The sequence below is a fragment of the Cynocephalus volans genome, chromosome X, assembly GCF_027409185.1.
Source record: "Cynocephalus volans isolate mCynVol1 chromosome X, mCynVol1.pri, whole genome shotgun sequence".
Lineage (NCBI taxonomy): Eukaryota > Metazoa > Chordata > Mammalia > Dermoptera > Cynocephalidae > Cynocephalus > Cynocephalus volans.
Window position 1 is genome coordinate 148,145,854 of NC_084478.1, and position 15,766 is coordinate 148,161,619.

Below are 15,766 nucleotides of genomic sequence, written 5' to 3' on the forward strand. Positions count from 1 at the left end.
TCACATCAAGTTTTCAAACTAAACTAGCTTTCCCAACATTTATTCTCAAAACACGCCTCGTATTAACGTAGTATAACTATTCATGGGCTTCAGAAGTTCTCCTTCCATTGAGTGCGTTTAATTAATTCTCTTCCAAAGAGGGTCACGTTTAGCCGAATGGAGGTTGTTTCTAGAATTCATTTTCACATTCCCGGCCCTGGCCCATCTACTGCTCAAGCCTCCTGGAATGACTTGCCAGTGTGCATGTGTGCTGATGGAACCTGTTGGAGCTAGCCGACGAATAAGCGTGAAGATGAAGCTCGGTTGGTTTGAGACAAATGACTATGTTTTGGGGGTACAGGATGCAGAACAATGTGCTTGCTTTCCTCGAACTTATATGAGAGTAGATGGGCTACCACGTAGTCAGCCTGGCTCATAGGTGTAGAGTAGCTAGACTGTGAATATGATGAGGCTAGCTGCCGTCCACGTGGGGACAGATGGCTCTAGGAAGAGGATCCAGTCACCATCAGTTTAGAAGACAGCCGGGAGACCCTCCGTTTCAGGAAATCATTCGGCCATTGAGGGAGAGCTACTGTGGTAGATGGAATTTCAGGGAGACAGAGAGTCAAAGAAGGTCTTGCACAAGGCTGACAAAGGTTTAGTGCACGCAGGGATTTCATTCACTCACATGTGGACTAGGCGAAGGTGACCCGTTCACTTTCTGCTTCCCTTTTAGAACCGTTTTTGGAAGGGGTATGGGAATGTGGCGATAAGATAGAAGAAAAAGGGTCTGTCGCTGTAGGGGCACAGGAGGAGACCTAGTTAGCCGTCCTCATGGTTGCTGATCTCTTTCTCCTTTCCTTTATGACGTTTCTGTCAAATAGTTCTTTCTCGCGGTAGTGCACGGGGGGCCCTCGCAGATACTTCTCTTCTGCCCCCTGGTAATCCAGCCCATCAAGTGCTGCGATGGAACAAATGATTGCTTCTGGCAGGAGAACTTCCAGAACAAAATTTACTTTGTCGTCTCTTATGAGAGTCAGCATGGTGTTGTCCATTTGTGTATAGATTTCTTGTAGATGTTTCGTCAAAACATCCAACAGGTCCTCATCTTCCAGGTACGTTTCAACGCAGAGCCTGTGCCTTGGTGAATTCAGAAATGATGTCAGCCACCTGGACTGTTTCCTGCCCTTCAAGATGTCCAGGAGGTGGTGGTCGGCCCCCCTTCTCTTCACGATGAAGTCCACCAGCTTGCGGTTGTCCCGGTCCCGAGCGGCCCTCATCCTGTCGGGGAGAATCCTCTTGCAGGGCCTCTTCCCGCCCAGGGAGGTCTCCTCCTCAGAGTCTTCCAGGTCGGCATAGTTCACCTTTGGAAAGTCAACCTCCAGCGGGCCCTCTTGGATGGCTTTCCTGAGTGGGTAGCTGACGTCGGCGGCATAATAGTCCAGGAAAGAGCCCACGAAGGAACCCCGGCCGATGGCTTGTGTGTAGTGGGAGATGAGGGAGAAACACCAGTTAACACCTTGCTCGTGCACTTTCCTGGCTCTCTGCAGGAGTCTGTCTTTCTCTCTGCAATCCAGGGGCTTCAGTCTTCGAAGAGGAACTCGGATGCCGCTCCTCTCCTGGCGCAGGTCTGCCTCAATCAAGAGCACCCGTGCGGTCTTCTCCGACGCGCTGACACTCTTCACCACGGCTGGCCAGAATGGGTGGTCTTGAAATTTAAATCACACCATCGTTCCTCTTTCAACTGGAGGAGGCTCCTGTGTCAGAGCCATGCTGGCAGGTTGTCCACCTCGTTTACCGCCATCCATTTTAGCCTTGCGGATGGGATTCCTAGACATCGAGTCAGCAGGAGGTCGGTGTTCTTGCAGTCCTTTTGAAGAAACTGCCGCTTGTAGCTTCCTAATTCGGTCTGCCAGACAGAGGGATTCACGCGGCCTCATGGCAGGGGACCTGGAGGGGGCAGGGGACCCGGAAGAAGCGGCCGCCCCTTCCACGCCTGGCTTCGAGGCCCCCTCTCCACGGTCCTCAGCATTCCCTGAGAGGGCAGAGCACGCGGAGTGAGTAGCCACGGTCTTCGGCCAGGTGTCCTGTGCCTCTGCGTTCAGAGCTATGGGCACACTGGGGATGAGACCCAGTGGCTGGGATGGGGCCACCTGTCCATCATTAGCACATGCACCCTCCTCCAGGACTGTGGGACGCCGGGACGCAGCCGTGGAGGCTTGTGCCTTTGCCTTGCCCTCTTTCTCTCCCTCGTGTCCCGACAGTGTCGGGAAATCGTGGCACGCGCTGGACCTCCGTGATGCCTTTATTGGCCTTTCTGCTGGAGCAGGGGCAGAGGTCGTGTGCACCCGTGATTTGTCACCGCACAGGGCATCCTCACTCTCTGCACCAACTGGCAGTGATCCTGAGGCTTCTCTCTTCCCGGCACTCCTCCGAACGACCCCTTTGCGTTTGCCATACTTTTTACGAGGGGGTCTACTTGCCGGCTGTTGAGCTACCTTCTGGGAGGGCGTACTGGTCTCCTGGTCATCTGGTATTCTTCCTCGGCCCAGTTTTCTTCTCTCATCCAGCTTCTCCAGTTTCACTTTCAGGACTCTTCTGCACCCCCTTTCCTCTCCCGCTGTGGCATTGAACTTCCACTGCGCCCCTGCCGAAGAGCCCATGCTTTCCATTTCAGACTTCGTCAGGGCCGTTATGTCTGTGCTTTTCACCTGGGAGCTTGTACTGGTCTGCTGGTCATCTGGTTTTCTTCCTCGGCCCAGTATTGTTCTCTCATCCAGCTTCTCCAGTACCACCTTCAGGACTCTTCTGCACCCCCTTTCCTCTCCCGCTGTGGCATTGATCTTCCACTGCGCCCCTGCCGAGGAGACCATGCCTTCCATTTCAGACTTCGTCAGGGCCATTATGTCTGTGTTTTTCACTTGAATCTTTTCATCTCCTGAGAGGTGATGAAGAGGGGCAGAGGTTTCTGGATGTCCTTCCCACTGCTGACTCAGGTCTTCCCTCAAAACCCCTGCTCTAAAACGCCTCCTTTGACTCCGGACTGCAAAGCGTTCCCAGCTTGCATGGGTTGTCCTCCTCCACCTGGTTCTCCCCGAGATGCTTGCACTCGTGTTTTCAGTGGAAAGAACTGGAGGAGACTGGAATTGGGAAAAGGAAAAGAAGAACCGTATCGGGAAAGAATTCCTTTTGTGAAACTAGAAACGCCCTGCTCAAGGTGATTGATGAGATAAAACAAGGTATTAAAATAGCGGGCCTTAGACAGAGGGGAAGATGAATGGTAAGCATTTGGGGAAAAATACGGAAGGTGCTAGAGGAGTTCTGTAACAGTCCAAAGCCACCGTGTTACTTCATTGTAATGACTGCATGTGGAAGAGCATCCACATGGGGACGTGGGTGTCATGTCACGGATCCCATTTCTGCGCCTTCTGGGATCCTCGGGCTTCAACCTAGGAGAATGCTTCATTCGTTCTTTGCCTGCCTAGGGTGCCCATGCTGCCCTGTCCACCCCAAGAAGCCCGAGGCCATCTCCTACATACCGATGCTGGGAGCCAGCCCTATGTCATGTTCAAGAGCATGAACTCAGAATCCAGAGGTCTGTGAGGTCATCCTGATGATTCCTGGCTGTCATGGTTAGTAGGGATTGCTGCAGGCACGAGTCATTGGCTGCGACCTGCACCTCTATAGTGTGGTGCAAAACTCTTGTCTTCCAGCACCAAAGCTGTGATGCTCGTTATGAAGACACGTATGCATAGAGTGAGGTGCAAAGACGATCGCACCCCCAAATGTCAACACGAGATGGTTGCGAGTGAATGGGGAAGTCTTACCGAACGTCACGTGGATGGAGGCAGGTCCGGTTCTGTGAGCTGGATCTCTTGTTTCTCACACTCCAACCGCTTCTCCGCACACCCTTTACCCCGCTGCATGCTTCTGAAGGGCACTGTTCTTCAGAGATCAGGTGGCACCTAGTATAGATACCCAGGACCTATGTACTATGTTCTCATGCTAATCTGGAAAATTCAAAAGAGGAAGCAACGTGAGCCAATTAAGTCGGGATAAAATGATCCCGTTCCCTTCCCCAACTCTAGGATGCATGCCTTTTTGAAACAGAGCTGATATCTGAATCTCATCCATAATGTACATGCCTTCTTTATTTTCCTCCTCTTGCATTCCAAAATATTTCCACGGTATGCTGCATGGCATATGCTAGTCTCTTCACGCGGCAGAACCGGGGGAACCACTGCTTTGGGGATCGCGTATGCCTTAGACACATGGATTTAACATCAGTCATGTGTTTGTGACCATCTGTGTGTGTGTAACGAAAATAGGGTTTTTGACGTCATTGTGTTTTTCTGATTCTCAAATCGCATTGAATGAGCTTGCGAGAACAAGACATGCATAGAAAGATGTTTAGGGGGGATGGCACCTTACTGTGAAGATGATGGTGTACGTGCTTCCAGTACACTACCTATGCATCCCTGTGCACGTGCGAGCACATACTGTATTACACGATAGCTGGTATCATGAGAGCATAATTGGATATATTTCCTAGTGAGTGTCCATTCTCTGACGTCATTTCAGTGAATCTCGCTACGCCATACTTTTGCTGATATTTCCAAACTCTCATGGAATTTCCGACTTTATAGGAATGTGTTCTGCAGAAGCTGCGATTGTTCTATCCGTCCTACTCTTCCTATCTTTCCATCCCAAATACTCCGTTCACATGTCCTAGTTTTCTCTATACGTCGTCCAAATAAGTGTCATGACTGATTTCTGCACGTTACCTGGTGCGGTATTGACTTCACATTCTATGTTTTGTGATGCAAAACTTCTCTCTTTAATGAATGCACATATGTATGTCTTTGTTCACGCACACTGGTCGACGTAACAGGAAATGGGTCATGATGATGAAATACACGTACCTTGGAGACAATCTGCACACAGTCTTCCCCGAACGAGGGTGCGCGCTCGCACAGGTTGGCGCCCTCTTCTTTAGAGTACTCAAGGGTGCTGGGTTCTCAAGCCCAGGGGTCACCTGAGGACACAACTACAGGAGGAAGGAATAACAGGAGACTCGGCCACTTCGTTCTCCCCTCAGCTGGACCTGCCAGCCCCTCTTAGAAAACAGGTGTGATCGAGCACCGTCAAGCGTGACCACCCACACCCCAAAACACAAGCACGCACTCTTTCTCCCACACGCTCACACACACTCACGGCCCCATACAAGCAGATGTTAGAAACCCAGGATGCCTGGCGTGGAAGCCTATGATCCAGCTCACTGTCTGTACACGTCCCCCCTGTACTTGCTTCCAGTATGAATGCTAGTTTGAGTTCCGTTTAGTTCCTCGTTTTGAAAGTATACATGGAAAAATCTAAAATAATCTTCAAAATTACCAAATACTGAGCATAGTAAGCATCAGTAATCCAATCACCCAGGAATTCTTGTTGCAATCACGTGAGTCCATGGGCTCCAGGATTTTTATACATACAGATATATATTTATAGATATAGTTCTCTGAATCCCTTTACACCATATGCAACAAACATATTTCTATAAGACAGTTACAACCCCTTAAGAATTGTAGAGCCCACTAGGATATTATTCATTACTCACATTTGGCTGCTCTTTTCCAGTGTGAAATCTTTTCAGAGAACATTTTCAACAGATACAGAACGGCAATCCCAGTGATTTTTCTGATTACAAAAGCTGATGCTTCCTTAACAGACACAATCAGAAGGGAAGTGTGTTAAATCAAAACAGCACATGTTCCTCTCACCAAACGCTATGGGCCATGGCCCGAAGAGCTTCTATCAAAGGTCTGCATAGAATCTTCCAGATAATTTACATTCCTATTTTGTTCTAATGGCAATACAACTCTCTTCCCTATCTCTGGAGAGACAGGTAGGTAAGGTAGGCAGGCAGACAGGTAAATGGGTGGATGGTAGATAGGCCGATGGTGTACAGTTAATTACATAGATACATAGAGGCAGGGAGACAGAAATCGACACATAGGTCGATGGAGATACATAAAGAGAGATGGATATAGAGATCGAAAAAGATGGATAATATGCAATAGATAGAAGGGGTAGTTAGATGTACGGAATGATGAGGAATGATTAGAAGGAGACAGATAGATGAGAGGTAGGGACGAAGATACATGGATACAGAGGTAGACATATATAAATATACTCGTGTCGAAAATTGACGGTTGAGAGATATAAAGAATGGCAAAATAGACTGACAGGTGATCAGCTAGACAGATATAACTAACAACGGAGGTAGAGATAGATAAAGATAGGGAGATGATAAACAGGTGATAGAGGGATATAGATAAACAGATAGATAGATGCATAGAGATACATGAATATACGTAGACGGCGATAACCAACTATTAATCTTCTCTTACCCACCAGGAGCATGTGAGAAAAATTGAACATCGATAACAGCAGAATAAGTTTGTAAATTGATGCCAAGGTCTAGGAGGGCGTGGTGTGAAAATGCGTCCAGTATTTTAGTCTGACATCAAAGCAAACACTGCCTGCAGAGGGAGAATACCCAGTTGACAATAAAAGAGAAATACTTTCTACATGGAGACTCCACAATCTGTAATGTCAGAGTCAATTTCAGATCACCAGGAAGTAGCATTTGCAAAGAGAGTAGCGTACTCCTTTGGACCATCCCCTTTCTTCTGTTGCATCTGTTCCTTAGCAGAGGAGAGAAAGAACAAGATAACAATGAGCATTGACTTCTCCAGTCGACAACCGTGATTTTGGGAAGGATTACCTTGGAAGCCCTGTCACTTGGGAACTTCTGTTGCCCGCTTTCCCTAGCGAGGGAATTATTTACATCTTAGTCGAAAACTAAAGAACACATCCTCAGCAAGTTGTCTCAAAGTGGTGCCCCTAGGTCGACATGACCCCCACACCGTTCCCCAGAGGCAGGAATTCTCTCATCTTCACCCGATGGCCCCTCTACCATGACTACCTGTGTATTGGAGCTTCTGTGCACCTACTGGGTTTGTGATAGCAAACCTTCCTCAAGACACGTATTTCCATAAACGGATGACCTGGCAGATCCCTTTATTGTAATAAGGGCACAATTTTAAAAAAATAAAAGTATTTTAAATAAAGAAAAAACCTTCATGCCTCTTCTTGCACCTTTCCTTTGCCAGATTCACTCCGCAGCAAGTTTCACGCATTTTTCTTAGAAAGTCTTAGGTTTCATAGGATCGCAGTGCATGGGTGGAGTAACTGGGTGTGAATGAATGCCTTTCCATTTTTCTCTTCTTTTGTTCGTTAATTTTATGCATAGCGGTCATGCCTACGTGGAGAGTGGGGTTGTTATGTACTTAAGGGGTAACTGTACCCATTACAAACTGAAGAATCTTGATTGGCCCTCAGTTTATTTTCCCTCCCCCAGCCCCACAGGAATAAAAGAAATTAGACGCGTCGCCTTCCATATGATGAGCCATGATCCTCAATACACGTAGCCACATTCAAATGACCACCTCCCGGCCGTCTCCACGGGAAGCAAACCCGCCGCCCAGGTCCTGGACCTCCAGGCGAGGCCACTGCCCGGTCGCCGGCCCGGACGCCCCTGGTGACCGTCAGGGGCCCGAGTGTCCATCCTGACGGGTGGCCGGCAGGGCAGGAGGGGCATACGTGGACGGTCCCTTCCCCGCCAGACCGCACACACGTGGCCCACTGCCACCCTCCCAACGCGCTCGCCTGCCGGGCCCGGGTCGCACACCCCAGGGGACCGACGCCCAAGCCAGGATGTCTCCTCAGATGTCTGCTGGGCCCTCCCCGCACCCACGCCCTCATGCTCCTGGGCCGCAGGGCCAAGCCGACCCGCCAGAGGGCGCCTAACCTGAGGAACCCTCAGGCAACCGCACGCCTCAGGGGATTCCGTGACGCCTGTTGGCGACGCGGCTCTGAGGGCCTGTGGGTGAGCGCCCTCGCGGCAACAGACGGCCTCGCTGATTGGCGGTGCGTGCAGAAGGCGGGGCTGTGCGGAACCACGCCCCCTGCAGGCACGCCCCCCAGGGGCGGGCAGCCCAGTGTCGCCCTGCCCTGGCGGCAGGCGGCTTTCCAGGGCCTCTGTCGTCACCCAGGGCTCATTGTCCCAGTGGGTGGCTCATGAAGGGAGCAGGGGAACTCCTCTTCCAGCTGATCTTCCCCAGGGCTTCGGGCAGCTGGCGGGGCTTCTGGGGCACTGTGCTCTGCTGCCTGTAGGATTTCAACATCTCTCTGCCATCCCGCACTTGCCCTTTGATCCGCAACCAAGCGGCTTCCTGCAAAAGCTTCTCCCGGGCATCCTGGGCACCTGGTGGGAGGCGGGCGTCCGAGACGCCAATCTTCTGCCGGGTGGCATCAGATCTCTGCTTTGAGGTGGCTGCACGCATTGCCTGGCTGAGAAACCTCGGCTGGGTCCCAACTTGAGATCGGACTCTTCCAACTCCTGTTCTGGCCTTGAGCCTTCCCTTCGCAGCCACCCAGCGTTCCCGGAAGAGCTCGCCCAGGGTGGTGTGTGCCGTCTTTCACCTCCCAACCCGCCCAGAGCAGCTTAGACTCTGCCGTACCCTGAAGTCCGTTCATTTCTTGGCTACTACCCAGAAAGTTGTCCATTTCAAGTTCTTTTCCAGCTGTTCCCATAGCTCCCCTCGATTTTCTGTTTTCATGCTTCGAATGACCGGCTGAAGGCTCTGGAGATCAGTGAATAAACGTGCTCAGCTGTATTAGGCTGGCTTCCCCATAGAAAGGGAAACAGAAGCAACGGGGTATATGTGTCTGTGTGTGTGCACGTGTGTGCATGTGTGATATGTAATATTTCATGTCGTATATGTTTAAGTGGTGTTATTTAATATTTATGTATAAATAATGCATATATGTTTTAGGTGATTTCTATTAAGGAATCAACTCACACATTGTGGGGGCTAGCAAGCTGAAATATATAGGGAAGGCTGGCCATTCAGGAAAGGGTTGATATCGCAGTGTTGATTTTCCAATAGTGTTTATATAACAAGCCGGCAGGCTAGTAACTGAATTGGGTGTTGAAGTTGCATTCTTGAGTTAGAAATGGTGTCGTCAAGAAATGGTGCAGGGTAAACTGAATATCCACATGTAAAAGAATGAACGTGGATCCTTATCTGACACCATATAGAAACATCAACTCAAAATGGATTAAAAACCTCAACATAAGACCTGAAATCATAAAACTCTTAATGGAAAATAGAGGGGGAAATGTTGTCCATGTTAGCCTTGGCAATAATTTTTTGAATGTCACATCAGAAGTTTAGGAAACAAAAACAAAAATAAACAAGTGGGACTCCATCAACCATAATGGCTTCGGCATAGCCAAAGAAACAATTAACAAAATGAAGAGACAATCTACAGATTGGAAGAAAATATTTGTGAAGCATATATCTGAGAAGGGTCAGTATCCAAAATATACACGGAACTCACAACTCAATAGCAAAAAACCAAGTAGCCCAATTAACAAATGTGTGTTGGATCTGAACAGATCTTTCTCCACAAAAGATATACAAATGGCCAAAAGGTATATTAAAGGTGCTCAACATCAGTAATAATCGGGGAAATGAAAATCAAAATCACAATCGGATCTCACTTCATGTCTGTCGGGATGGCTATTCCCCAAACGTCAAGAGGTAACGGGTGATGGCAAGGATGTGAAGAAAGGGGAAACCTTGTACACTGTTGGTGGGAATGTAAGTTGGTACAATTATGATGGATAACAGTGTGAAGGTTCCTCAGAAAATCAAATCAAAACCAGAACTACCATATGATCCAGCAATCCCTCTGTTGCGCACATACCCAAAGGAAATTCAATCAGTGCCTCACAGAGATATCTCTAGTCCCAATTAGTGTTAACTCATTGTTCCTACAGGAAACCTGCGTTTCTAATTGAGGAGAATATTTTTTTTTCATATTCCTGGCATCAAATATTTATTCTAGCCATCTTTTCTTGCTCCTCATCGTGTGATTCCCTAAGTACTACCACCCATCCACAAGACTAGCTCACTACTGCACCAAGAAATGAGAAATGTGGAGAAGGATGTGACTTTACTCTTCCTGTCTTCAGCCAGTTATTCTAGTTTATGGAGGTAGGTGTAATTAAACCTTACCTTGGTAACTCCACTTACTATATCCATAGTACTAAGTCAACATTCCCTAAAGAAACAGGAACCTAGAGTTGACTAGAATGTGTTTTTCAACTTCCCATATTCAGCAAGGTTTTACCAGTAATTTCTAGTTGACTCTTCATATTTGCCTAGGTACCACTAAATATCTAGAATAGTGGCACCTTATTTCAATAAGAAATGAGAAGTAGTGTTGAAAAGAATGTGTTTTTCCACATAGTGGCTTCATCTATTTATCTCCAGTTAATTATTCACCTGGGCAAAGTAGATGTCTATTGCATGAGCTAATATTTCTAACACAAATTAAGAATTTTGAGTTAAAAAAATGGTTATGCAACTTCCTGGAATAAACCGGTTTTAGGTTTATATCAGCATCGATTCCTTTGTCTGGATGTTTCTAGCTATCTCTAGCATCAACTATATGAATTACGTATTTACCAACAGATGTTGGTAGTTAAGACTTTATCATCCCAACAAAAATAAGTAATAAAAAGATAAGGATGGGTTTCCCCTGCTTTGTGGAGTATGCATAAGGCAAATGTACTTCACAGGGCCTGGTTTTCCAAAGCCTTGCAGTTTCAAATATTAACCTTACCAAGAACTGGAAATTTTCCCCAGGCTATATAGTCTCTGTTGTGAGATCAAGAATTGTAACACAGCAAGGTTGCTGGCTCAAAGACAGACAGGTTACTGATTGATATGTAGAGATACTGTGAAATTGCTATAAGAAGACCGTGTTTGCTAAAATCAAGCTTTTGTTGCAAATTGCATTATGGAATGACACCTTGCTTGTCTTACTGAAAGTTACGAGCTTCTATTGTTAAACTTGTTTAACTATACTTAGCAAAAACCCCACCTATGTACTCTTCCTGTAACTTCCTGGTCTGGAGAATAAATGCATGAAGAGAACCCCAACTCGTGGTTGATTTCCCAAATGGAAGGAATACTTGGTTCTTGAGGGTTCTGGGAGATTAACCACTTTTCGGGGCTTCTCACTGCTCAGAAAAGATGGGCTTTGAGTAATCGTTGGCAGCTCCCTCACCCAGGGGAAAAGGGGTGACAAATCTGTGGGAGGCAAAGCAACACTGCTTGGCATCCCATATTTATTCAATTTATCCCCCAGTTAGCCCTCACAACTTTTTTCCTAGGTAACACTCAGCATCATCTCTTCTTCTAATTTTTTTCTTTTTTATTCCAATGAGAACTAATGATTAAGAGTGGAAAAGAACATGACTTTTAGGTTCAGGCTTCCCTTGTTATTGTAATGTTTGCTGGCTGTTTTTTTTTTTTTTTTTTTTTTAACACGTTTCATAGAAAAACCCAGTAAACTAGAGCTAATTTATTAGTTCAACAGCAACAACAAAATTAATCTGCAAAGAATATTTTTCTACTCCTTGCATTTCACTTCTTATTCATATTGTCTGCATTTACTACTGACTTGGGAAGCATGACTTGCTTTTAGTACTAATTCATTTTCCCAACAATAAATAAGAAGTGTTAAGAAGAACGATTTTTCAATTCCTGTCTTCAACTAGTTTTTCTAGTTACTGTTATTTATTCCTAGTAAACTAATTACCTGGATACAGCCAGTTAGGGAAGTTGACAGGTAGGTAGATAGACAGGTAGATAGAGAGATCTATAGACAGAGCTAACACACTATCAAACAAGAATTAATAATTTATACTTGAGAAAAATCTAATATTTCTTCTTTTTTCCTTTACCTAGTTATTCTAATTGTCTCCAGTTATGCCTTGTTAACTACTTACATATTTACAACATCTCTGTAGAGTATTAACTCGTTGTTTTAATAAGAAATAACAACTGAGACTTGAGAAATGTGTGTTTTCTGCTTCCATTCTCCTATTTATTCTATTTGCTTCTGTTCATCTCTAGTTAGCTAGTTTTGCAAGGAGCAGTACCCATCTGTAATACTCCCTCAGTTCAACAAAATGCGAGAATTTGGAGTTGAATAGAATGTGATATTCAGCTTTCTGTCTTCAACTAGTTTGTTTAGTAGTTATCAGTTGTACTAAGTCAATATTATGAAAACATAAGAATTTAGATCAGACAAGACTGTTTATTATTTTCAAAAGCCTAGGTATAAACCTGTTTTAGAAATTATGTCTAATAAATTAGTTTAAGTACTGCTTGATTGTGTTAATCACTAACACATTATTTCAGGCAGATAGAAGAAGCTAGAGTTGAGAGCACGGTGCTGTTTTCTACTCCCTCCCTTGAAATAGTTAACTACAGATAAATTATTAGTGAGAAACCATTAATTATATAGAGGAACAAAACTATATTTCAACATGAGATAAACAGTTAGAGTTAAAGGTTTTGAGCCCTTTTCCTCCTGTTGTCCTTCTTATCTCTACTTACTGCTAGCAAACTGGTTACATAGGTACTACTTCATATCTGCAGTACTTGTTTTTCTGAGAAAAAAATGTAAAATGTTAGATTTTAGAAGAAACTCATTTTAAATTTACTCACTTAAAATATTAATGCTGGTTACCTCACTTTTTTTTTCAGTATGACTAGCTATCTACATACAACTAGTCTCTATATAACCAATGCCTTACATCAGCAAGATATAAGAATAGAACCAACTATTTCTCTAGGTGTTTCTAGTTATCTCTAGTAAAATTGTGACCTCGCTAGTGATGGTGCAGTCCTCACAATCTAATCACTTCTTAAAGGCCTCACGTCTCAATTACCATTATAGGATTTCCCACCCTCCTAATGGAGATCAAGTCTCCAACACATGAACTTTTAGGGTACATATTCAGCCCACAGCATCATACTTACTTTTATAGCCAACTAATTATTCCTAAAGGAAATAAGGATTTAGAATCGAGAAGGATGATTTTCATCATCCTAGCACCAAATACTTATGGATATTTCTTTTTATTTCTATCCATATATTACCTAGGTACCATTACACATCTACAGGACTTCCTCATTGTTCCATCAAGAAATGAGAAATTTGAGGGGCCTGCCCATTGCTCACTTGGGAGAGTGTGGTGCTGAAAGCACCAGGGCCATGGGTTCGGATCCCTATATAGGGATGGCCAGTTGGCTCACTTGGGAGAGTGTGGAACTCACAACACCAAGTCAGGGGTTAGGATCCCCTTACCAGTCATCTTAAAAAAAAAAAAAAAAAGAAAGAAGAAATTTGAGTTGTAAATTCAAATTTCAAATTTACGAGGTAAGAATTTTGAGGGTAAAAGAGTGGTTGTTGTTAACTATACAATAGTTAACAATGGCTGTTGTTAACTGTACAGTAGTTAACAATGGCTGTTGTTAACTATAATCACCATGCTGTGCATTAGATCTCCAGAACTTATTCATATTGAATAACTGAGACTTTGTACCCTTTGAGTATAGTTAACAATACTGTCCTGTATACTTTAAACTTGCTGAGAGCATAGATCTTTACTGTTCTGTGTATGCTGTTGTAGTTGGATGCAGCACTCTATAAATGTCAATTATATCCAGTTGATTGCTGGTGTTGTTGAGTTCAGCTATGTCCTTCCCAGTTTTCTGCCTGCTGGGTCTGGACACCTCTAATACAGGCGTTTAAAGTCTCCATCTAAGATAGTGGATTCATCTCTGTCTCCCTACAGTTCTATCAGTCTTTGCCATGTAATGTGATACGTGGTCAAGTGCTTACACATTAAGGATTGTTATGTCTACTTGGAGCACTGAACCCCTTTATCCTTACGTAATGCCCTTCTTTATCCCTACGTAATGCCCTTCTTTATCCCTGATAACTTTCCTTGATTGGCAGTCTGCTCTGTCTGAAATTAAAATTGCTGCTCCTGCTTTCTTTTGATGAGTGTTAGCATTGTATATTTTTCTCCATTCATTCACTTTTAATCAATACATTTCTTTATATTTAAACTGGATTTCTTGGAGACAAAATATAATTGCATCTTGTTTTGTGATCATCTCTGACGATGTCTGAATTTAATTGGTGTATTTAGTCCATTCATATATAAGGCGTATTTGGTGTACTTAGTCCGTTCATATTACTGATAGAGGTGGATAAATATCTACCGTATCTGTTAGTTTTCTATTTGTTGGCCCTGTTCTTTGTTCTTAGTTTCGTCTTCCACTATTAACTGCCTTTTGTGGTTTATATGATTCCATTATCTGTCCTCTCTTAGTATATTTCTTGTACTTCCTTTGCTACCTTTTTTAGTGTATGCCCTAGAGTTGGTAATACACACTTACAACTAACGCAAGTCCACTTTCAATGACTCTGTACCACTTCATGGCGTGTGTGAGCACTGTGTATAATTATAGAATACTAAATCTTCCAACCTGTTCCACAGCCATGCACTTCACTTATGTATAAGCAGATATAGGCAAAATACATACGTATAACAGATTTTCCATGCATATGATATGAACAAATCATGCATAATTGCCTACATTTAGCTATTATTCTGGACAAAGTATTATCTGTCAGTTATTGTAAGAATTAGGAAAATAAAAGGTTTTATTTCACCTTCACTTATTCCTTCTTTGATAGTCTTCCTATCTTTATGTACATCTGTGTTTTTGACCTGTATCATATTCCTTCTGTCTAAAGGACTTTTAACACGTCTTTCAAGGCAGGATACTGGCAACAAATTCCCTTAATTTCTATTCTCTGAGAAGGCCTTTATTTAGCCTCCATATCTGGAGGATAATTTTGCAGGGTAAAGAATTCTAGGTTTGGCTTTCTTCTCTGAACAATTTAAACATTTCACCCTACTCTCTTCTTGCTTGTCTGCTTTCTGAGGATAAGTTGGATGTAGTTCTTATCCTTGTTCTTGTACAGGTAAGGTTTTCCCCCGCTTCCGTCTTGCTTCTGGATTTTTTTTTAAACTTTAATTTTCTGTACTTTGACCATGATGTACCTAGGTGTAGCTTTCTGTGCACTTAACATGCTTGGTATTCTCTGACCTTCCTGGATATGTAGTTTGGTGCCTGACTTTAATTTGTGAAAATTCTCAGTCCTTACATTTTCAGTTTCTGTTCCTTTTTTTTTTTCTTTTTTTCTTTTATTTTGGGTGGGGGGCAGTTGTCTGGTTTGGGGATTCGAACCAGTGACCTGGAGACCGGGGACAGGGAGCGACGGCAGGGGGCGGAGAGATGCAAGGACAGGGGAAGCCCAAGAGACTCAGGGACCCGAACTGCCCCAAGCGCGCCCTTCCCACCCGTTCCCCTGTCCTGGCCAGTGTCTGCCGGCTCGGCTCCAGCAGGTCCTGTCCCTCTCTTCGGTCCAGCTTAAACGCCCCAGCAGGTGACGTCGCCGCACGCCGTGCCCGCCCCACTCCCACGGCCACACCGGTCTGCGCCCCTTTGGCTCGTGCAGGCTCCGCCCCTCACCGCCTTGCAGCCTCTGCCCCCCTTGGGGACGTTGGGCTCTCTAGCCCCGCCCCCCGGCGCGCAGCACAGCCCCGCCCACTCCCACCACTGTGACGCACGCGTGACGCCACCATGACGCCAGCGCGGCTGCTCCCCAGGCGCTCGCGCTGCCCCCGCCCTGCTGCTAGGCGGCCGTTGCTAGGCTTGTGTAGACAGGTCCGGGCCGCCCGCAGGCCTTCGCCTCCCGCCTCCCGGTGCCTGCTGCGCCCGCC

The 15,766-nt window shown here is 45.3% G+C and overlaps 1 protein-coding gene across 1 annotated transcript; it reads right to left on the minus strand.

The window, feature by feature from the left end:
- Positions 1 to 797: 797 nt before the first annotated feature.
- On the minus strand, positions 798 to 7,803 carry LOC134368454 (PWWP domain-containing DNA repair factor 4-like). The gene is made up of 5 exons (XM_063084925.1): positions 7,516 to 7,803; positions 4,902 to 5,026; positions 3,807 to 3,944; positions 1,778 to 2,577; positions 798 to 1,669 (listed from the first exon to the last, which is right to left on the minus strand). Exons 1-5 carry the CDS (start codon positions 7,801 to 7,803, stop codon positions 798 to 800), a joined length of 2,223 nt encoding a protein of 740 aa, XP_062940995.1.
- Between the last annotated feature and the right edge of the window lie 7,963 nt (positions 7,804 to 15,766).

Excerpts from the sequence above, each read along its gene's own strand:
- LOC134368454 (XM_063084925.1), bottom strand. The coding sequence starts at position 7,803 with ATGAGGGCGTGGGTGCGGGGAGGGCCCAGCAGACATCTGAGGAGACAT. Across the intron at positions 5,027-7,515 it reads GTCCAGGACCTGGGCGGCGG|TTGTGTCCTCAGGTGACCCC; the intron begins GTTTGCTTCCCG and ends TTCCTCCTGTAG. Across the intron at positions 1,670-1,777 it reads CAAGGCTAAAATGGATGGCG|CCGTGGTGAAGAGTGTCAGC; the intron begins GTAAACGAGGTG and ends CATTCTGGCCAG.